At 34.5% G+C, this 24848-nt stretch overlaps 1 protein-coding gene across 2 annotated transcripts; it reads left to right on the forward strand.

The window, feature by feature from the left end:
* The first annotated feature begins 4481 nt into the window (after positions 1–4481).
* On the forward strand, positions 4482–24494 carry LOC141835443 (zerumbone synthase). Of its 2 annotated transcripts, none has more exons than XM_074722896.1 (2): positions 4482–4652; positions 23423–24494. In XM_074722896.1, exons 1-2 carry the CDS (start codon positions 4627–4629, stop codon positions 24219–24221), a joined length of 825 nt encoding a protein of 274 aa, XP_074578997.1. In that variant the 5' UTR covers positions 4482–4626; the 3' UTR covers positions 24222–24494. The 2 variants fall into 2 exon arrangements, with proteins under 2 accessions (XP_074578997.1, XP_074578999.1); XM_074722898.1 differs by lacking the exon at positions 4482–4652 and adding an exon at positions 4721–4785.
* The last annotated feature ends 354 nt before the right edge of the window (positions 24495–24848 follow it).

Genomic DNA, 24848 nt, shown 5'->3' on the forward strand with positions numbered 1-24848 from the left:
ATGGTTGTCGTTGCCATTAATCTCGGTTGAAAACCACAAAATCAAAACGAACTTCACTCTGATACCATTTATTATGAGATTATGACAAGAATAAACAACAAGAAAAATAAAGAGCACGTACAGATTTACGTGAAAAATCTCTTGACGGGAAAAAACATGGGCAGAGGAGAGAAAATTCACTATCAAAAGGTGGAATACAATGACAACACACAATTTTTGAGTTTTCTTGAAAAAAAAATACTGGAAACCCTAGCAATTAAGCTTTTAAATAGGGAACAATCCATATCAGCCTGAGACTTGTCATAATTAGTTTTCACCATATATGTCATACCGCGACCTTTTTAGATCAGATCAGACGAAATTCGAGATACCAAACTCTATAACAATACATGAAGCCTAATTCATTAGGATCAACTCATACACCAAGTAGGGAACACTTCCATGCATCTTTGCACTTCATTTTGGAATGCTAAAAGTACCGATTTGTTATTAGAGTCAAGGTCAGTAGTGGACATCTAAACTTGGGATGCTTGTCACTTGAGTGCATAATATCTATGCCTATCACTTTCCATAAAATAACACTTATGTATAAGTACTAAAATCTCAAGAATTTAGTCTTCGGGACTCCGGTGCAATGGCAATAATGTTTCAACGGTTCTTAAGTTCCCATGATTCAATTCTCAACTACCACGTACAACAAGATATTTCCCTCCTGTGTGATGATAAATTTGAAACGTTGACTATTGGACGATGAGATACTTGTACTTCTTAATTTATCCTAATGGTCAGTGTGGAACTTCCGTGAGGTCCAATGAATATCTGAATTATAAAAAATAAAAAAAAATATGGTTTGCAAAGTTAGCCCTAAGGGCTATCTGTGTATCCACGTCGCAATGCCTTAACTTCCTTATGTACTCAAGAGTTCATTTTAAACTGTCATAATCACCTCTAACCATTTTAGTGTCTTCTCTCAAGCAGCATAAATTTCCTTTCATGAAATCTAATCCGTTGGGATTACCAACAAACTAATCTTCCACGTTTGGTGCAATAACAGAAGATGGTGCATAAGCAATGATCTTTTTTATAAACTTTATAATTGTAAAGTTCAAAATGCTATTACAACTATCCTCTATAGTTGTCATGGTTACCTTTTAGGAATTTACTAGTTCGTACTCAAAACCTTTTTTCATGGCATATTTATATACTCATAAATCATCTTAGTTATTAAATTACTGTGCACTAGCACAAAAATGATCATAATTGATCCGGTACGAATATCCCTCCCTGAAGGAGGAATACGTAGAGAGGACGAATAGAAGCCCGGAAGAGTATTTTCTGAAAACTAAGGGAAAGGTAGGGAAGATCGACCTTCCTTAACGCAAAAGACACAGACCTCACGCGAAACACCCGGACCCCCTTTCCAATTAGCACGGGAGGTCATCCTCCAACCAAACGATAATTAGGCAGAATGTAAACCTCAGCACGGGGATAAGGTATACGATGATAGATCTGAGGAGCACTCTACCGTACTGAAAAGCATTCCTTGATGATAATGTACCACCTCATAATCGCCTGCCTACCTCCTAACAAGGTACCGGCATCACATGCCTACCTTAGGACTAAGTCTCGGCATCACCTGCCTACCTCCTGATAAGGTACCGGCACAGCAGACCTACCTCACGACTAGGTTCCGGCATCGTATACCTACCTTAGGACTAAGTCTCGACATCACTTGCCTACCTCCTGACAAGGCGCCAGCATCGCCTGTCTACCTCTGGACAAAATATCAGCGTATCTCATGCTACGGCATTGGCATCACATGCCTACCTCAGGGCAAGGTCCTAGCCCTGTACGCCCACCTCGTGACGGGACCAGACCGTCGCCAGCCTACCTTCGGGTATGACCCCAGCATGGATCACCAGACAGCTCTACGGAGATATCCCAATTAGAGTAAGGCCGCCGGCATCCAAGCCTCCTAGGCGCGCTTCCCCAATCCGGCCGCTCCCGACATCCACCTGTGGAGGGTATATTAGCAAAGCTTCACATCAACCTCCCCACCAAAACCAGCATCCCGCCTGTGAGAAAGAAAACATAGACCAAGTCTCTTACTTGGCCCAACCTAATCCCAATCTTCTAAAGAATATATCTCGTGTAGGTACCACCGTCGGATAAAGATCTACAAATCCAAGATGACAGATAACCAAAAACCCTCAAAGATTATATATCCTCACCACATCAATAGTGGAGCGGTAGCCAATCACAGGCACCGAGATCCTAAAATACCGCCCCTACCTCTATATAAACTCCACAGGTATGACAATGAAGGGGGGAATTCTTCTAAATACAAACTCCTTTGCTCGTTGTCTGACTTGAGCGTCGGAGTGGCCACGCCGGGACTTCCCGGCGCCCCACTGATCCGTGCGTTCAGTTGTTGTCTCCTCAGGGCCTCTCTCCTCGACGTGGCAGTGCAAGTTGACGCGGCCTCCTATCGCCTGGTGTTTTGACTATCGTCGGCAAGAAGCCGGAACAATAATAAATACACATTACTTGACTAACCTATTAAAAATATCACTCTTGTTGGATGCCTATCTCTTTCGTACAAAAGGACCGCTGTGTTAGGGTAAAAAATTCTCCATGATTTATTCCATTCTAAAGTGTGTGGGACCACCCTAGATGGACCGTTAAAATGATGAATTCACTTTTTATCTCAATTAAATAGTCTATCATCTTACGACTAAATTTACGTGTTCATCTTCAAAGGATCATTAGAGTTTAAGAAGAAAAAAATCTCATTTATATCATCATGCTCGACAGAGTTCATCTCAATTAATTTCTAAAATCATTAACAAATAAAATCACATGAATACTGTTATTGATTCACTGTGAAAAAAAGAGAAAAGAATGACGATCTTAATCGACGAATGAAGAAAAGGCAATCCAGTTGAAAAATCACAACTGGGTGGTGAAACAAGAGTTAACCCTAGGCTACTATTTTAATGGAGAAAAAAAAAGCGGAATTACAACAATAGGTGTGGGTGAGCAGGCATTTTTTTTATAGGTTAACTCATGTATGGTTTAATATTTTTTTTCATATTTAGTTTTTTAACATCAGCAAAGTATGTATGGTCTTTGAAAATTTTACATTTAACTCATGAATATATAGTTAGTATTAAATTTTATAATGATAATTCTACATATTATTTTTTAGAAAGAGTTAAAGAAAATAACACTTTTTTAAAACGATATACACTTAAAGTGTTCTACATTTAAATGTTCTATCGTAAATGTCCTCAAATCTATCAGAATTTGTTGTCACCTGCGTAAAAAAAACAATCATCAATCTAATACATTCACCTATTTAGCAATCGGTTCAAAATTAAACTGACCAACCCGATTTAACCCTAATTGAAACTAAATAAATTAAAAAAATTTTAAACTAATCGAATCGATTGAACTTTTCAATAAAAATTGAATAAATTAAATTAATAAAATATCAATTAATTCAGTTTTTGATAGAATTAATCAAATTTGGCATAACTACGTCTCGTGTTGAGGGTCTAATGGAGAAGTTCCAACACTTGACACAGCAAGACTGTGTCACCTAACGCGGGCATGACACATTTGACCCACATTAGCCAATGTTGTGAGACATTATCACAACTTTCATAATTACCTACACTGGTCGTTGGCTCTTATGGTGTGAGGATGTAGGATTTGGGAGGATTGAGCAAACACCAGTCACTGACTCATATGGCGTGAGGATGAGGGACTTAGGAGGATTAGGCAAGAGCAAGCCTCACCGCTAGTGAGATTGACGGAAGGAGGGAAGGGCCGAGGTTCGAGTCAGCGGTGAGAGCAGCAAGAGGAAGGGAGGGCTAAGGATGGGAGCAGGGAGGACCTGTGGAGACGTAGAGTCGTAGTGTGTGTGAGGTGAGAAGGGATGAATGATGAGGTATGTGACTCAAATTAGAGGCTTGAGGTTTCTTGGTTTAGGGATTTAAGATAAAAATATCGATTTAACTAAATTAGAAGCTTTAAAATTGAAACTGAATCAAATTATCTGAAATAATGGATAATTTTTTATAAAAAATTAAATTTATGAAATAATCGAATCAAATTTTTAAATTTGATCGGTTCGATCGATTAATTCAATTTAACTGAATTTTTACTCACTTCTACACCTAATAGTCTAGATTATAATTAAAATTACTATGTGATTTATAAATTTTAAAAAGTTACAATCCATATATAATTTTGATTAAAATTATTATATGAGTCTATTTATTTATTTTGATATAATGTTACGCTCATCCATTGAGCAATAGATTTAATTGTTTTAGAATAGGTTGATAGAATGAGTTTCGACAAATAAACTTGTGGAAAAAATGAATCAGGCGACATCTGGAAGGCAGTATCCTACTTTAGTCAATGCTTGGTCCCTCAGACACCACACTTCAGGGAATCCACTACTGCTGTCCCTTCTTGCAGAAGAAGGGACAGCAGTAGTGGATTTCAATTTTTTATTCGAGGGGCTCGCTCTGCTGGTCTGCTGAGTCGATGGTGAGTTGATCTGCTGCTCTTCCAGTTCGATCCTTGCTGCTGTCCATCTTCTCTTTTCTTCCTCCCATGGCGGCCGTCTGTTCCACTAAGAGGTATCCCCTTTCCTTGAAAAACGATCGACTTGTCCTCTGATGTGCTGCGTGCCTTCTTCTCCTCTCACTTCTGATCCCAGATCAATCCAAGAGATCGAAGATGATTACGTGCTTGAATGACAGTTGTTTCTAGGTTCAAATAATATATACTCTTTTTTTCCTGAATCGATGCGTTCTTATCAAGTGTTTGAGACATTTTCAAGAAGGATTATTCGGTCTGGTCTGTTTGTGTTCCTTCATGGGTAGATCAATAAGAATTTGGTCCACAGAAGAGAATAGACAAGGAAATAAATGATTATTTTTAGGGAATGAAATAAACAAAGAATAAACTAGGAGTAATTATTTCTTTGTTTTTGTTCAGGAAAGATAATATTAATACATGGAATACTTGTTTTATGTTTCATTTGTAGGAATATTATAGGTACTGGAAAAAGAAAAACTATAGAAGACTTCAATACTTCTGTATGATCTACTTGGCCAACTCGGGCTGCTTAGTTTTCTCAAATCACTTGGTTCAACTGACATGATCCACCCTATTTGACTTGGTATGATCCACCCTACTCACTCAATTTGATCTGTACTGATATGCCTAGATGCTTTGGTTCACACACATTCATCTGTTTGGCTCATCTAACCTTCCCGTTCATCCTGAAGCACTCAGCTAATCTACCCACCGAATTAACCCCTCTCACCTAGCCCATCTGGCCCATGTAACCCATTCAACTAGCTTCGTTTGTTCGACCAGCCTACTCCATTTAGTCCACTTGATCCGTTCGGCTTGCCTATGTTCCTCCTTATCCATTTGGTTTACTAGGTTCACTGACCCGTTTGATCAAATTTGATACATTAGTTAGTCCGTGTTATACTTTAAACACTCAACCAAGATGGAGAAGCACAGACAAATAGATCCAAATTTTAAAATAAAATAGGGCCAAACAATTTAGGAATTTGTTAATTGATCAAGTCATAATCTCTGTCTATAAAATATTAATGCGTGTAATAGCAAGGCAAGCAATGAGAAGTATCTATGTTTGTCATCTTCGTCTTCCTTTCAATTCTTTGTATCTCTCTCTCTCTCTCTCTAAGATTCCCATAGAAGTTCCCACCTCCTCTCACCCTTCCACCGAAGTCTAAGCATCCACTAGAGATGCCATCAATAACTCCTTTGTTAGATTGAAACTAAACATCTGTTGAATTGCTACCGAACTCTAGGGACACTGTTTATGCCTTCTCCACTATCCCATGATCAAAGGTCAAGTCCTTATCCCAAAGATTGTTGTTGCACCGCACTAGCATTTCCATCACTAGCAATGGTCTAAGTCATCTTGCTTCCAATGATCTCTTGACATCTTGAATATCACACGCCTCATATCCTCATCGAGTCTCCTTGTAGCATGACCTCACCAAACTAACCCTCCTTAGCTCCTCTCCTTCTGAATCAGTCTCATCCCTTGTTCAAAATTAGGAAAGCGTAGCCTTTCTCTAAAGGAAATCTATCCTTAACCTCATCCATCACCGAGTTAGATCTAAGATTGTATCACTTGTGGATCTAATCCTACTTCTAAACTTGTAAAAAATTGTTATTAGAGCTCAATGTAAACTATAAATTTCAGTAAAGCATACTAGATTTCTTGAAGACAATGACAAAGGAACATGTAAAAAATTGATAAGAAAGAATATGCAAAGGATCAAACAAAGCAAAGATAAAGGAGGAAGGTTACATTGGGTTGTCAGCCAGTATTAGCCAGTATTAAACAAAGGCAAATATTATGTATGGATTCATCAAACTATTATTCTAATGTTAGGTTGTTCTCAAGAAGTAACGTGTTGCAGAAGTCCGATTGCAATATTTCAGCAAGGACTACTATATTTAGAGGAGAACTTGGGTGTAATATTAAATATGCAAGAGTTGTCATACCCTATGTCAGATAAGAATATACATTATAGGAATACCGATCGTCTTAAATTTGGAACATGGTACGCAGGAGCGCCCATTGACAAAGTAATGGAGGTAGTAAATATAATGATTAGGAGAAGAATTAATGTTTTGTTCTTATAAGAGATAAAATGGGTAGAAGGCGAAGATGATAACGAACTCAAGTTGTAAATTATGGTACACATGAAAGAATAAAATGAGAAATGAAGTAGCTATTGTTGCAGATTGCTCGTTAAGTGACGAAGTAGTAGTAGTTAGGAAAAGAGATATGATTATATCTTTCAAGATAGTAACAACAAAAAAACTATTAATGTAATTAACATGTATGCACTTCAAGTAGGATTAAATGAAGATATCAAATATATGTTTTTGGAAGATCTAGATGATGTAGTATAAAAAGTTTTATTAAAGGAGGTAATTTAGTAGAAGGAGATCTAAATGAGTTGTAAGAGTAAGAAATGAGGAATATGATAGGTGTATGGGGGCTATGGTCTTGGATCAAGAAATGGAAGAAGGAAAAGATATATTAGACTTTGTGATAACATATTTATTTATAATAACTAATACATTTTTCAAAAAGAGAGAAGAACAATTGGTTATGTTTAAAAGTGGAAACAATAAGTTGCAAATTGACTTTCTTATGGTTAGGAAGAGAGATAAATAAATTTGTAATGATTGTAGGTCATCTCTAGAAAAAACTTACCACTGAATACGTGTCGATAAATGGAAAATGTGCATAACTCCTAAGATTAAGTGGTGGAAGTTAAAGGATGGGAAGTAAAGTATTTTTAAGAAGAGGATAAAAGCATAAGTATTAGAAGAAATATATGATGACTCGATTATGATATGCGATAAAATGATATCAAATTTGAAAATGGTGGTTAAGAGTGTACTTGATGAGTTTAAAGGATAGAAACTACCAAATAAAAATTTTAGTGGTAGAATAAGGAAGTACAGGAGAAAGTGGGCGACGAAAGGAACAATCTATAAGTTACTGTACACTTATAAGAATGATTATTTTTAATAAAAAGAATCAATAAAAAAAGTAAAGAAAGCAACGAGTGAAACCAAAAATGAAGCTTTCGAACGTTTGTAATGACAACTTAATAAAAAAGAAGAAAAAGGGATATCTATAGAATAACTAAAGCGAGAAAGAGGAAAATAAGGATCTTACTCAAATAAGATGCATTAAAGATGAATCCAATACAATACTAGTGAAGGATGAGGAAATAAAAGAGCAATGAAAGAGATTTTCATCATTTTTTAATAAAGATTTAAGTGACAAATATAGCTTAGGAAATTTAAGTAGTTCAGAAGAGTGTAGAAGTTTAAATTATTATCAAAGAATTCAAACTTCATAATAGGCATTAAATAGGATGCAAAATGGGAAAATAGTTGGATTAGATGATATTCCAATAAAGGTATGAAAATATCTAGAGAAGCAAGGTATTAAATGACTTATAAAATTATTCAACTTAATATTCAAAATGAAGAAATACCTAATCAGTTGAGGATAAGTATTCTAGTCACCTTGTATAAAAACAAAAGAGAGGTACAAATTATGCTAATTATATGAGCATTAAGTTAATGAGTCGTACCATGAAATATTTGGGAAAGAGTGACAGAATAAAAAATTAAGGAGACTAAGGTGATCGAAATCAATTTGGATTTATGTCTGAAAGGTTGATGATAAAAACTACACATCTCAAACAATTAATATAATATCAGGATAAGAAGCAAGACTTATATATGATATTCATTGATATAGAAAAAGCATATAACAAAGTCCCGAGAAAAATTATATGAAGAATTTTAGAAAAGAAAGATGTTAGCGTAACTTATATTGAAATAATTAAGTATATGTATAAGTATGTAATAACAAGAGTGAAGGCTTTTGGTGGATTAACTAAAGTGTTTCCTGTAAAAATAGTTATTAAAGAACAACTCTAAGTCCATACTTTTTTTACTTGTCATTGATGAATTCATCGGGCACATTTTGACATTTATCATGATGCATGTTGTTTATCGATGATATTGTTTTGGTCGACGAGGCATGTGAAGGAGTAAATGTGAAACTCGAATATTGATGAAAAACATTAGAAGTAAAAAGTTTTAGAGATAATAAAGATAAAATATGAATTTAAGTTTAGTAGTATTAGATATAGTAAGACAATTGTTAAGTTAGAAGATGCTGAGTTACCCATAATTGAGAGCTTTAAATATTTATGATATATTTTGTAAATGGATGGAGGGGTTGATAGAGTTGTTTTATATAAGATATGAGCAAGATGATTAAAATGGAGGAGGACGTCATGTTTTCTTTCGATGATATTGTTTTAGTCAATGAGACATGTGAAGGAGTAAATGCTAAGTTCGAATATTGACGAAAAATATTGGAAGTAAAAAGTGACTTAGTAAAGATAGAATATGAATTTAAGTTTAGTAGTATTAGATCTAGTAAGACAATTGTTAAGTTAAGAGATGATGAGTTACCTATAATTGAGAACTTTAAGTATTTAAGATCTATTTTACAAGAGGATGGAGGGGTTAATAAAGATGTTTTATATAAGATATAATCAAAATGATTGAAATGGAGGAGGGCGTTAGGTGTTTTTTACGATCATAAGACACCTTTAAAATTTAAAGAGAAATTTTATAAAACGACAATTAGACCTACTATATTATATAAAGTTGAATGTTGAACTATGAAGCAAGCATATGATTAAAAGATGAGCATCGTAGAGACGAAGATGCTAAGGTAGATGTGTGAACATGCGAGGAACAAGATAAGAAATGAGAATATTAGAGAGAAAGTCGAGGTTGTATCTATTAAGGGAAAACTCCAAGAGACAAATTTAAAACGGTATAGTCATATACTTAGGTGTTTAATAAATGTCTCAGTTAGGTTATGTAAGACTATTACAAACACACATTAATAGAGGAAAAGAGAGACCAAAGAAGACTTGATTAACAATGATAAAATAGGATAAAATTCATTTAAATATAAATGAAGATATAGTATGAGATCGAGCCTAATGACGTAGAACGATTCATATAACTAACCTCACTTAATGGGATAAAGACTTAAATGGTTGTTGTTGTATGCAAAGGATCAAAAGAAATAACAAAGCTAGCCACCTAAATCTAAGATAAACTAAGAATATAAAGGGCAATTGAGCTTTGTATGTAAGGGCAGCCCGGTGCACGAGGCTCCCGCCTTGCGGGGTCCGGGGAGGGAATCCAATGTACGCAGCCTTACCCTGCCTTTGGCAAGAGGCTGTTTCCAGGATTTGAACCCGTGACCTTTAGGCCACACGGCAATTGAGCTTTGTATGTATGAGGATGAAAACATTAGGATGATTAGTTTGATTCCATGCATCCTTAAAGTACTAGGAGGACTACACCAATAAAGATGGATTAAGAAACTAGAATTAAGAACATCTATCCTAGGGATTCTATCTTGAATAGTCGCTCCAATGGATTTGCCTAACACCCAACTCCAAGACTAACTTTCTGAAGCATGATGAGACAAAGACCTTTTCACCTAGTTATTGAGGTGAGACCACTTCTTAAACACTAAAGGAAAAGATTGACATTGTGTCTAACCACCTAGAAGGAGATGCATAATTATATTTTTTGAAAAATTCTTCCAAATAAATAGATTCATCATCCCATTTCATTATGATAAAAAATGAGAGAATGAACTAATATTCTATTTTGTTATTTTGACTGAAAAATTAAAGTAGGTATTTTACTTAGAAACAATATTCTTGCTTTCTTTAATAATCCATGATACAGAAGAAATAATTCAGGAATTACTTAATATAGGATCATAGAAGTAAATTCAATCATAAAAAAAAGGATTTGGTTGAGTATAGAGGATCATAAGAATTTATTTTGAAATACCAAATAACATAGATCATTTTTTCTTGAAGAAATGCATATTTTACCTAGATATTTGTTGATAATGGTCCACAAGAATACTATCATCGGAGTAAATAAACAACTCACTTTAAATGCAAAAAGTTGAGTAGGTTGATTAGCTCAAATGGAGAAAAAACATGGAAAGTGATATTTCTAGATTAAAATGGAATTCAATAAATTATGCCACAATTGCTTTTGTTCACCTAGCAAGGACGGGAAATTAGAAGAATTGATCAAACTTTGATAAAAAAAACTTGTGAACACTACTTGCATGAGTTTAAAGCCTTTTTGCTCATGAAAGACGCTTAATGGCAAGCCATGAGGTGTATCTATTTGTCTCTTAATTGCTACCTAATGTGAACTCAAGAAGAAAGATGTCTCATAAACCCACAAGTTGAAGAAAGAAGGATATTCTAAATTGATAAGATAGATGAAAAGAACCTCAACTCAATGCTTAAGAAAGCACAAACTTTGATATAGAAGATAGAAGACGCCACAACCTTGAGATTGAGGTTGATAAGTCCTTGAATGTCATAAGGGAATGCCTTGATAAGTTGTAGTTCAATAAAGAACTAATAAGTGAGAGTCTCACCATGTTTTAGATTGAAACAAGCTAAAAGATCCATGTGTGGCCGCCACCTCCTTTATTTATAACTATAGGGTGACCTAGAAATCCTAAAAGGCCAAAAGGAAGCCTATTTAGAAGAGACTTATGTAGATCACATAGCTAGTTTGAATTTAAGTCACTATTACAACCCAAATAAAGATAGAAATTGAGCCTACAAAATATAAATGAACTTAAGAGACTAATTAATCTCATCTAAAGCTTGAATAGTTTGACTAAGCAACATGACTTGCTATTGGTCAATCTGCTTCGACTGTACCATTAGCCTTAACATATTCAATTATCATATTAAGTGTTTCCTTCATCTTTTTAACTTGAGCACTTGTAATTAAGCCTCCATTGATGTATAATAAATCATCGACCACATCTGGAGTAGGATGCTCATTTTCTTCTATGGCCTTAGTTTGATCTTTATCATTAGCTTGTTGAGCCGCAACTTCATCTCCATCTTTAACTCCATTCCCCCTCTCCTCAAAAGGATTCGTCCTCGAATCTTGATCACTTACATCAAAGAGAGAAAGATTAGAAACATTAAATGTAGCTCCCATTATACTCACCTGGTAAATCAAGCTTGTAGACATTATTATTGATTCAAGCAATGACTTGAAATAGTCTATCTCCTTGTGGATGCAATTTAGTATGACGTTCAAACCCAATCTCTAGGTTCAAATATCACTCTCTTTCATCTTTTATTGGCTTGCGTAGCATATTGTTCAATAATCTTTTTAATTTGCAATCGAACTTTCTCATGCATCTATCTCAAACTCAGTTTTTCTTGTACCATCTAAACTAGCACGTTCAGAAATAGACAAAGGTGATAATTCTAAAGGAGTTAAAGGGTTGAACTCATATACCACTTTAAAAGGTTAAAAATTAGTAGTAAAATGTATAAATCTATTATAAGAAAAATCAATATATGGTAAATAATCTTTCCAGCCTTTTAAATTCTTTTGAATGATAACTTGTAATAAAGTAGACAAAGTTTGATTTACTATCTTAGTTTGTCTATCTGCTTATGGATAATAAGCTATAGAAAATAAAAGCTATGCCCATCTTTTCTCATAATGTCTTCCAAAAGTAGCTTAGGAACTTTGCATCATGATATGTTCTTTGTGTGTGACTTAATAGGCTCTCATAACGTTGACAATATATCTAAAACAACATTTTAGATACATAAACAATGAGTGACATTTATCAATGCATCATTGCTATGCAAGTGATGAGAATGTCGAGATCTGACCTAAGTTTTCTGTGTCTATTATTTTGTATAACTTGGTCATTCTATCCTTAATATCTAGATTGATCTATGAGGCATAGACCGTATCATCTCCTTATCAATCTTTGTGTTTCTTAATCTCTAAGTAGACTCATTTAACCAAATGAGTTTAATATCTCATATTAATTTATTTGAGCATGGGCATACATTTTAGTAGTCCTACTTAATCAACGGGCCCATAGATATCACTTCTATCATATGGAAGGGATAGATCTCATCTATATCATTCATATTCATCCGCATAATTTATTGCATACCCAGTGATTGACTTTATAATTCACCTTGTTACAAGTGATGTTTGTCAATGCTAAAATACACAGCTCCTTATATAGGGAACCATAGTGACTTTAGGTCTAATGACTATTTATACTAATAGTCATATGAGAATGTTTATGACACTCATATAATGATCCATGAAACATGTTCATGGCGAGTCGATTCAGTACATATTCTCTAATATATATCTATGTGTCAACTTGATATCTTATATCTATTACTTGTGAGATTAAGTAATCAGTTGACCTACATATTAGTTTCAATGCATTAATATTGCTCTTGTATATTAAAACTTGACTAGGAATAGTTAAAAGTAGTATTTTATATATATGTTTACAGTCTTTCGTTATTAATTCAACCAATTGATACGTTATAGATTAGAATCTATTATTCTAGAACATTATTATACTTATTCATCTGTCATAGATCTATAGTAGATATAATAACCATAAACTGTCTTTTATTAATGAAATATGATACAAAAATTTGCTTGTCAATCATCTTATAATTGGTTCTAGAGCACGCCTAATAACAAGAATTTCACCTTTAACTGGATACTCCTCTCCATCACCTTCCATCAATGGTGGCAATGTACTATCATCATCCGACTTACTCTCGGTTTCAATATCATAATTTTCTCTTAAAATCATAATTCTTTTGTTTGGATATTGTGATGCAATATGTCTTCTTTCCAAGCACTTAAGTATTTAATTTCTCTATTTCTTAAAGATTGGATAGATTCTTTTCCTTTGACCAAACTAGAACTTCCTTATTCTTAGAAAACTTAGTCGCACTCTTATAAGCAACTTTATCATCTATTTTGTTTCAGTTAGATTTCCAAGTGAATAAATTATAACTCTGCTTATGCTTGATTTTTAAGTTACCTTTCAACTTTCATAGACATATGCACCATATCTTTAAGTTCCATGTAATGTTGTAACTCTATTACATTTGCAATTTTTGAATTTAAACCTTGCAAAAAATCATGTCATGGTTACTTCTCGATCCTCCACATTGGCTCGAATCATATTAATCCTCATCGCTTTATGATATTCCGCCACACTCTTAGATCCTTGGGTTAGACCTTGTAATTGTTGGTACAAATCTTGATAGTAATACGATGGAATGAACCTCTTTTTCATAATAGATTTCATCTCCTCTCAAGTGTCAATGGGTATCTCTCGATTTCTTTTTCTACTTAGAATAATTTGATTCTACTAAATAATAGCATAATCAATAAACTCAACATCAACAAATTTTACCTTCTCTTCAGAGTAGTTGTGGCAGTCAAATACTAGTTCTACTTTCTTTTCCTACTTCAAATATGTTTCTGGATCACTTTTATCCAAAAATAAAGGAATCTTCAATTTAATGTTTCCTAAGTTTCTATCAATGCAATCATTCATCCTTCCTCTTCGACAACTAATTCTAGCATGACTAGATCTATCATTAGAAGCTTTATCATCAATGTCCTCAGAAATATTATCTTCATCATCATTGTTGTCACAATTAAGTTGTCTAGCCCTTTGTGTAGAAACATCACCAACTCAGTTCCTTTGCAATCCAGTAATTACAACATCTTGTCTCTCTAATTTGTCTAAGATTTGACTAAATCTGATTTTCATGCACTCTAAGTGTTGTCTCAAGGCATGTTGATCAAGTGATTCTTTAGGTTTTGTTTCCTCTTCACTTGTCGCTATTAAAGTAATATGTTGTCACTCAATCACTCAACTCACTAAGGTTAACTCTTTAAAGAACTTAGAATTGAGGTAATTCTTTATAAGCGATTGTTGACTAATTCAAAATTTCCAAGGATATTAGGATAAAAGTTAGGAAATGAATAAGAATGCAACTTGCAGAATTGATAATTTTAATTAAGTGATGAAAGAAAATTTGTCAAAATTGAATTTATATAGGCGCTAGAATTGAATATAGGTAAAATTTATAAAAAAGTGAAATTGAAAGATTAAAATATTTGAAATAAATGCTGAAAGGAAATTTACCATAACAAAGTCTAGGTAGGTATCAGAATTAAATTTAGACAAAAACTTTAAAGGAAATATGAAATTAAAGGATGAAGAGTAGTAGAAGGAAATGCAAGTATAGAAAAAAGTCTATTTCTACTTCTTTTATTGCTCTTCTTTTGCTTTTTTCCCCTTTTTTCGTTTTTTCTCCAAATTTGGCCGCCCCTTCTCTTTTTTTTTCTATTGTCTATTTCTTTTTTCCTTTTTTACCGAAAATCACAATGTTTTTTTCTTTTTTTTTTATAGCAAAAAAGCAAATAACACTTGCTAAGATAGGAATGAAAAGATGAACGAAATAGATAAAAATTAAAGCAAAGATTCAAACATAAAGAGAAAGAATAACCAAATCGATTTAGAAAAAACCTATACTCTGATACTAACTAATGTAAATCCAAGGAGAAAGATGTCTAATAAACCTATAACAAGTTGAAGAAAGAAAGAAGAAAAGTCTAAATTGATAAAATGGATGAAAAAAACCTCAACCTAATGCTTAAGAAAGCATAAACCTTGGTATAGAAGATAGAAGATGCCACAATTTTAGCATTGAGGTTGATAAATCCTTGAACGCCATAAGAGAATGTCTTGATAAGTTATACTTTAATGAAGAATCAACAAGTAAGAGTCTCACCATGCTTTATATTGAAACAAGTCAAAAGATCTATATATGGTCGCTATCTCCTTTATTTATAGTTATAGGATGACTTTGATGTTATATTTTAGAGGTATCGTAGGGCAATCGTCTTAAATATTATATTATTTATTAGATAAATAAAATCACTATTTGAATATACATATTCTATATATTTGATTTGATCTTAAACTTAATTATTGATGCCCACAATACAATGCATAGTATGAGAGGAATTGTAATTGAATTACAATTAGTGAGTATCTCTATATGTGTAATTATGTATGTATTAAAATGTTCTCTAGTCGATGAATTAATGAGATTGAACATCATCAATTCTGTGAGACTGACATATGCTAGACTTCTTAATTTTACCAAACAGCCGATCCTCTTGCTAGAAATATTGAAATATTGAGAGTTAACATATGGATGTTGGTTAAAGATAGCTAGTTCATTGGAAATGACCTACCATGAGATTTCATATGGTTCTATGTGTCTATAAAAATCTCATTGTAGCTTGAGTGTAAGTTTTTTCCAACTTGAGGTATTCAAGTCATCTTAGTCATGGAGACATATACATTACATCTTAAGCAAACATTTTTATGAACGTGTGGACCCGAGATGAATACTCTATAGTCACTTATCAGAATTGTTACTCGTAAGTCTTTGACCAAAGTAATAACAATTCGCAGAACAAGGAACTACAACTTGGGTTAGGTGTGACATAGTCAGTCTAGTGGGAACTGACATATAGAATATGTTTTGAACTAAACGAGTATAAGATGGTGAAAGGAACAGAGACATGATTAACTGTAGTTGTTGAAAGATTCAGAAGTAGTACTGGAATCAACTTAATTTTTCAATTAATTGGGGATCATGATGTACTACTAGGTATTACTCATAATTGATTCGTAATTAATGATTAATTATGGATGACCAACATAAACCAGGAACCTATAAGGTCACAAGCACTATGAGCTTCTCCGAAAGACAAAACAAGTTTGAGAATTGAATTCTTAGATCGAGAGAGATTGAGTCTAGTTGGACTAGATGAACAACAAATATAGAAGATATTTTGCTGGAAAGGAAGTGTGGATGGACCATATCTTTTGAAGACAAAGTGGGTCATCTTTGATTTAATTATAAATTAAGTTGGTTTGGTTTTAATTAAAGGTGGTTTAGTTTTGAACTAAACTTAAGGCTAAAAGATAGGTGTTTAGTTTAACAGATTCTGTTAATATTTTTTAATGAAATTTATCTGTTAAATACGTATAAATATATCTCTTATGAAGAGTTATGAACAGGAATTAAAACTCTAATTGTTAGGTTTTAAATCCAACTAAACTCCTTACTCTTTCTTGTTTTTGTCGCCCAACAAGAACTCACTTCTTGTTGCCGCCGCTCACAAGCTAGGGTTTCTTGTTGCCACCGACCAAAGAGCTTATTCTAAAGCTTACCACCGGTTACTAATCCCCGTAGGATCAGTACCTCTAAAGGCTCGACTATTCCGGAGCTAAAGGAAGTTGCAAATCGGCGGCGGAAGCGAGAAACGCAAGGAGAAACAACAGTTGTTTCTCCACCAAAAGGTATCACTTTTTTCTTTCGATCTAGTTTTGTTTCAGAGCAAATGTTGCCATTGGAACATCCACACCATATTGGTTCATTGCCCCTTCTTGACAACGAACCATACGACCTTCGAATGAAGGCATGATTCCCTCCGTTCAATCCGATTCGTATCGTTGGATTGCTTCGAGCTACTAGATACAGAATTGGACCGTAGGTCTTCTCTCGGATCGCTTGTCTCTCCCCTTTGACTAGTATCAAAGCGAGACACGACACGTGACTTAGGGAAGTTGTCTCGAGGAGATCTTGGCGTGGATATGAGTAGAGGTAATCTTGCTCAAGGTTGTTAGTTGATGTTTCCGCTCCGCGTCATTCAAAATGTATAAAGTTGTTTACATCTTATTTATGATTATGTTAGCACGCATATGATTCCTTAAATGAGTTTTTGCGTAGTTAGTGATGAAATTGTTTATTACGCTTCCGTTTTCATGATTTATGAAATCAAAATTTTAAATTACGTGCATAGAAACCCAACACTAGAAACCCTAAAAGGGCAAAAGGAAGTCCATTTAGAAGAGAGCTATATAGACTACATAGCTAGTGTTATGGGTTGGTATACCCTAGGGCAAGAAAGTCAAAATCCGATCCGATTGGCGATGACACGTCGGGTTAAAGGCCCGCCCCCATAGCCGGCTAGTTCATCTCGTTGACTGGTCAAGGAAGTCCATTTAGAAGAGAGCTATATAGACTACATAGCTAGTGTTATGGGTTGGTATACCCTAGGGCAAGAAAGTCAAAATCCGATCCGATTGGCGATGACACGTCGGGTTAAAGGCCCGCCCCCATAGCCGGCTAGTTCATCTCGTTGACTGGTCCCTCAGTTGACTTGACTCAACACTTGATCTCTCTCAAGGCTTAATTCCGATTCAACACCTGACGCCGAGCTCCGAGTCCAAGTCGCCTGATCAAGTCTCGTCTCGGATCTTGGTCCCGAGTCTCGTCTCGGACCATATCTCGGCCCTAAGTCTCGTCTTAGATCACATCTTTGTCCCGAGTCTCATCTCGAACCACATCTTGGCTCTAAGTCTCATCTCGGATCACATCTCGGCTCTAAGTCTTGTCTTGGACCATATCTCGGCCCCAAGTCACATTTCGGTTCTGAGTCTCGTCTCGGATTATCTTTCGAGTTTCGTTTCGAACCATGTCTTGGCTTCGAGTATTGTCTCGGATCACGTCTCGACCCCTAGTCTCTTCTCGGACAGCGTCGACCTGAGCTCTCCTTACGGCCTGAGCTCTATTGACTCGGCGACCTACTCAGTGCTTAATTGACTCTACTCCCTTCACTCTATCATTCATCTTGCCAGACCGCCGCCAGAAGGAGACGTACAATGATATAATATTTGAGTGTAACTCACCTACCTCATTAATGCTGCATGATGTAACAGGGCATGACCCTTAACTACTACGGGGATGAGATATTCTCCTTACCGAAGATGAGACATCTCCTCTAATAGAACTACTCCTTTGATTACTCTATATATTGCTCCACTTCTCGCGGGCACAGGTATGCGCACACGAGAACACACACAATCTGAGCGTTCTTCTCCATTTCTATGCTTTCTTCTCCGTCTCTGGGTTATGACTTGACTTGAACATCGAAGCGGCTGAGCCAGGGCACCCCCCAGCCTCCGTTCTCATCCTCTTCCTTCTTCTTGCAGTTTGACAGGTGCTCTACCATCCGCGGGTCTTACATGACTTCGCCACCATCAACCAGTGACTCATTTGGTGGTGCTCTCAAGCAGGAGCAACTAGTTTGGGCTTAAGTCATAATTACAATCCAAATAAAGGTAGAAATTGAGTCTGTAAAATAGAAATGAACTTAAGAGACTAATTAAGCTCATTTAAGGCTTGAATCAAGTTGACTAAGTCTCATGACTTGCTCTTGGTCAAATCTATTTCGATTGTAGTTTGACCTTAACATCTTCAATTAACACATTAAGTGTTTCATTTATCTTTTTAACCTTAGCTCTTGCAATTGAGTCTCTATTGATGCATAATGGATCATCAACGACATCTAGAGTTTGATGCTCCTTTTCTTCCATGGCCTTAGCTTGATCCTCATCATTAGCTTGTTGAGCCGCAACTTGATCTTCATCTTTAACTCCATCACTACCTCTTTTACAAGTAGAAGTAAAGGCATATGATCTTAAGATGTTATCAATGCAACATCCTCTATGACTTGAAATCACGGGGTCCCAAAGAATTAAAATCACAACAATAGACCATTGAATGACCCCCACCTTCATCTATCAGACACGTAATGAACCTTAAGATGGCTGAGTTATATGTGCTAAGAAACTTTGCTTCAATTTTGATAATCCATTGTCTAATGGCCATACATGCAATTTACTATTCATGATAGATGAAGATGAAGAACCAAAGGAACATCTAGAATGTTTGTTTAATGGTAATCTATGGAGTTTCCCAATCCTTATAATGCAAGTTTTGATCACCATCAACTTGCACCTTGTTTTTGTCCTCATTGACTTGAGTGCAAGCAACATCACCAAATGTCTTTGTGCGCGCTTGGACCTATACTCTTCTATTTTAACATCATAAACATGGAATTCGTTGAACAAAAAAGAGTTTAGGGAATCTTACATCACTGACGTAGAACAATCACCAACTTTGGGAGTTGGGGCATTGTTGCCTACTGAAGATCATGAAAAGATGAACCTAAATAATCATATGAGAAGACACATCATGCTTAAGGACACCATAATCTTAATAGGGATGAAACCAAACATAGGAATGCCAATACCATGGGAATCTATAGGGATGGAAAGAGCTATCCCAATAAACCGCAAGCACTATAAATATGACCATAATTGGCTCATCATGGACTTGGTGAGTGAATGGAGGGAGAATAATAGGATCATGTCTCTCTACCTTTGTTGCTATAGGAAAAGATGATGTCTTGAAGCCCTAAATTCTATTTCATTAGACTAGGATGCTAAGGCCCTTATTTTCTATGAGAGAAGGAAACTGTTGGGTTTCATGCAAAACACAACGTAAAACACAACGAAAAGGAACCTGCTAGATATTCATGCGAGTTCAAATTGATCGTTTGTTTAGAAAATACCTCTTGATGCGTAAAATCTTTGCAGATTTGGAGTATAGTTGATATGAGTGCGATCAAAATATTTGCGCCTCTATAGTATCCACACGAGCACACTGCCAAGCCGCCCATCTCACAAGCACATCACCTAGTCGAATTGGAATATACTATATCCCATGTCATAGTGCTAGCTACTATATAAAGAGGAAATTGAATCCTAACTTTTAGGATTGACACGATCTTATCAGATAAGATCGTGTTCGAAAACTACTGTCTAATCTAATAAGACATTTTCTTTTATTTTATTTTCATTTATATCCAATATCCAACGAAAATATGAATGTGGATATAAAACCATAGTCTTTATTTGGTTTAGACTTATTTGAAAAACTCAAACTCATATTAGATTAACCTATTAATCTAATATATTTAAGATCCAATTAAATTAACTCATTAATCCAATTTCAAGCTTAAACTTAGGCCCAATTTATTTTAGTTATACTAAAATGAAACCAAACTCCAAATTTTCAATGTGGGACTTTGATTTTAATCCTAACAATTTTTCCTTCAAACGAAGGACCATCAAATTATAAAATTGATGCGCTCTTTGTATGCGACTCAATAGATTCTCTTAACGTTGATAGTGACTTTAAAATATCATTTTAAAGATATAAACAATGAGTGACATCTAACAATGTATCACTACCTAAGTGATGAGAAAATTATAGATTCGACATAATCTGTCTATAATTATTTTATTATATAATTTAGTCTTTTTATCCATGACATCTAGATTGATATAGATAGTATCATCCTCTCATCAATTTATATGTTTCTTGATTGCTAAATAGACTTAAACAAATAAATTCAATATCTCATATTGACTTACTTGAGCATAACCATACATTTTAGTAGTCCTACTTAATTAAAGGACCCATAAACATCACTTCCGTTATATGAAATGGACAAATTCCATTTATATCACTGACATTCCTCCGCATACTTATTGAATATCCAATGAACGATTTTATAGTCGACTTTGTTACATGTGACGTTTGTTAATACTAAAGTACATAATTGGTTATGTATGGAACCGTAGTGACTTTAGGTCAAAGAACTGCTTATGTTAATAGTTACTATGAGAATGTTTATGACACTTTTATAACAATCTATGAAATATTCTCATGATGGGTCAATCCAATACATATTCTCTAATAAATATTCATGTGCTAACTTGATATTTCATATCCATGACTTGTAAGATTAAGTTATTTGTTAACCTACATATTTGTCTCAATACATTAATATTGCCTTTGTCTATTAATACTTGATTAGGGATAATTAAGAGTAGTGTTCTCTATAATTTCTCACAATCAATTAAAATAATTGATATGGTATGGAATCAAACCTACCACTCTAAGACATTATTATATATTTTTAAAATTTATACAGATTATTAAAGTAAATATAATAAACATATAATATTGCCTTTATTAAAATATGATACGAACATCGTAAATCAATTATCTCATGATTGGTTCTTAAGGTTGACACTAACAGAAACAACTAACAGAAGGAAGAGAGAGGAAAAAAGTCATAGAAAAAAATATTGATAAACATTTTACTAATTTTGTTTCATTGAAGCGAAGAAAAGAACCTTAGAGGATACAATAAAGGAGGTTGTAAAAATTTGCAAATAATCAGAGGTATATCAAGCAAGATTAACGTAAATCAAATGAAAATATCTTCCAGCCATACAATAAGCTTGTATCTATATACAGTCAGATTCTCACCTTAAGTGTTGTAACTATTGCTGAAAGAGCCCTGCACTAAACCATGCATCAAAGACATGCTTATACCGACATGGTTTGGATTGACTTTTTTTTTTTTTTTTTTTTGTGTGTGTGTGTATCTCCATTCTCCACTACATTAAAAAGTTTTAGAAGTAAAGAGGCTATTGAACAAACCCACATATCACCATATCCCTTGATACAATTCTTGCTGGGGTATGATGTGGAAGTGTTAAGTGAATTGATAACCTCAACATCTTCACGCATGTGCTAATTAATTCATTCTTCAACTCGAGAGTAACTCTTATTTCAAATTTTACATTTATCATCTCAAGACAAAAAAATTGTTAGTTGTGTCAATCCTAAATTAGCATACCTTTCTTGGAAGTTTTTCTCCACTTAAATGATAATCAAAGGAGTTTTCAGTAATTGTCTTCCAGCCTTTATGGTGAAAACATCAAAAACTACTTAATTACTCTTCGTTACATGAATCTGACTTAAACAATCAAACAAGGAATTGAGGTTAGTTTTAAATTAAAATTAAAATTTGATTTTTGTAATTATCTTATTTTATGTATCATATAGTTTGTTGTCTTTTAGTTAGGTATGAGTATCTTTTAATTTAGTAGTAGGTTAATGAGCAAACAAGGAATCGAGGTTTGTTGTCTTCTTGTAATTATAATTTGATTTTTGTAATTCTCTGTCTTTTAATTAAATAGAAGTTTGATCAAGTGATTATATTTGTATTTTTTCTATTTTGCTTAGAGTGAAATCTAACTTGTTGTTTCAATATGTTTTTTAGTTTTCAATTAATAATATTTCCTTTTGATTAATTTTTGTGATAGAGTTTTTTTCTGTGTGATAGTTATCCCCTTGCTTCATCAATTTAATTTTAATTTTTTTTTGTGTGTATTTAAGGGATTGATTTATTGTTGTATCAATTTAGTATCAGAGTGATTTGACTTTGTGGTGTTTGCAACCGTTTCATAATTTAGAAATATTTATTTTAAGTTTTGGTCTAAGGAGGGAAAGGTGTGGTATCCGATCAAAATATCAATTAACCAAATATGATTCTGAACCATGTTAAAAATCTTGCTCTTACTGGAGAGTGTGTGCCGTATAATGAAAATTTCAAGAGTTTGTACTTCCATCTGTATTTCTTTCTGCTTCTAACAATCTATGGTTACAGATTATGTACTTGGAATGGGAATTTTGTAGTCTGTTGTTTCTTGCAAAACAAAATATAACCCTTTAGAAAAACCTCGGGAAAGAAGGGACAATATCCCTTTGACAATACTAGATACAAAACTTGTTTCTGCTAGAGAAGATGTATAATGTAGGACCATCAGTTCCCTACTTCATACTAAGCGCCATATGCAAAAGATAGGCCTATAAGTACACACATTTCCTTTTATGTCCAGTTTTTTTTTTTTCCATCCTCAATGCCCAATTGTTACGTAACAACTCTATTTCTCGGTGGAGCTTCCATGGTCAACAAGTTCTCTTTAAATTTCTTCTTTTTCTAAGCAAATGTCCTAGTTTACAAGCTTTCTTTTTCTCATCTTGATTAGCTGCTTGTATTGATTTGCTTGGTCTTTTTGAAACAAAAGGTTAGAAGGGAAAGTTGCTCTGGTGACTGGTGGAGCATCTGGTATCGGTGAAAGCATTGCCAGACTCTTCATAGAGCATGGCGCCAAGATCTGTATAGTTGACGTGCAAGATGAGCTTGGTCAGCAAGTAAGCCAACGCCTAGGTGGTGATCCACATGCCTGCTACTTCCACTGTAATGTTACTGTTGAGGATGATGTTCGTCGGGCTGTGGACTTCACTGCTGAAAAATATGGCACAATCGACATTATGGTCAACAATGCTGGAATTACAGGCGACAAGGTCATTGACATCCGAGATGCTGATTTCAATGAATTTAAGAAGGTTTTTGACGTCAATGTAAATGGTGTCTTTTTGGGGATGAAGCACGCAGCACGAATTATGATTCCAAAAAGGAAAGGATCTATAGTCTCCCTGGCCAGTGTATCTTCTGTGATTGCAGGAGCTGGTCCACATGGATATACGGGGGCAAAACATGCTGTAGTAGGTCTCACTAAGAGTGTGGCTGCAGAGTTAGGCAGGCATGGGATACGTGTGAACTGCGTATCTCCATATGCAGTTCCCACAAGGCTCTCAATGCCCTATTTGCCTGAGTCAGAGATGCAAGAGGACGCTTTGCGAGGATTCCTAACCTTTGTTCGCAGTAATGCCAACTTGAAAGGCGTCGACCTGATGCCCAAGGATGTGGCAGAGGCTGTGCTGTACTTGGCAACCGATGAATCCAAATACGTTAGCGGGCTTAATCTCGTGGTCGATGGCGGATTTTCCATTGCTAACCATACACTCCAAGTGTTCGAATAAGGATGCTGCATTCTAGATTGGTTGATCGAAATGAAGCAAACTGTCATATGCTTACAAGTCTTTGTGTGGGGGACAATCAAATATGCTTCATAGCAAAGTTATTGGGATTTTATCGATTATTTTTCTGACTTAGTAAACTTGTTGATAGTTATGTAATTTGCTAAATATTTGGGTAGTAAGTTGTATTATGTAACATTTAAATGCCCGCACTATTCTAGAGCTGAGATGAAATTATTAAAATGATACAAAGAGAATCCTAAATTTATTAAATTATATTTTGAGCAATGTGTTGTATTATATTACGGCCATATGGGTCGTATATTTCTATTCATATTCATTACTAATTTTCTCTCTAGATATGTTTCTGAAACTAACATTAGTATTAATGGACTAAAGGTAAATGCTTTTATTCAATAATATGAAGAAAACGATAAATATTTCAAAAAACAGTAGGGTTTAAAAATTTTGATTGGAAGTTTTTCAGATTTAAAATTTGTATGTATGTGCAAGGGTTGTGAAAGATTCTATATCTCTAGATTTTTTTATTAAAAAATTTCAAGACTTAGGAAGATTTTCAAAGAAATAATAATATTTTGTTTTATTTTAAAAAGAATTATTTTGAAATTT

Source organism: Curcuma longa, chromosome 9, assembly GCF_044706935.1.
Source record: "Curcuma longa cultivar G26 ecotype Majalengka, Jawa Barat chromosome 9, ITB_CL_G26_1.1, whole genome shotgun sequence".
Taxonomy (NCBI): Eukaryota; Viridiplantae; Streptophyta; class Magnoliopsida; order Zingiberales; family Zingiberaceae; genus Curcuma; species Curcuma longa.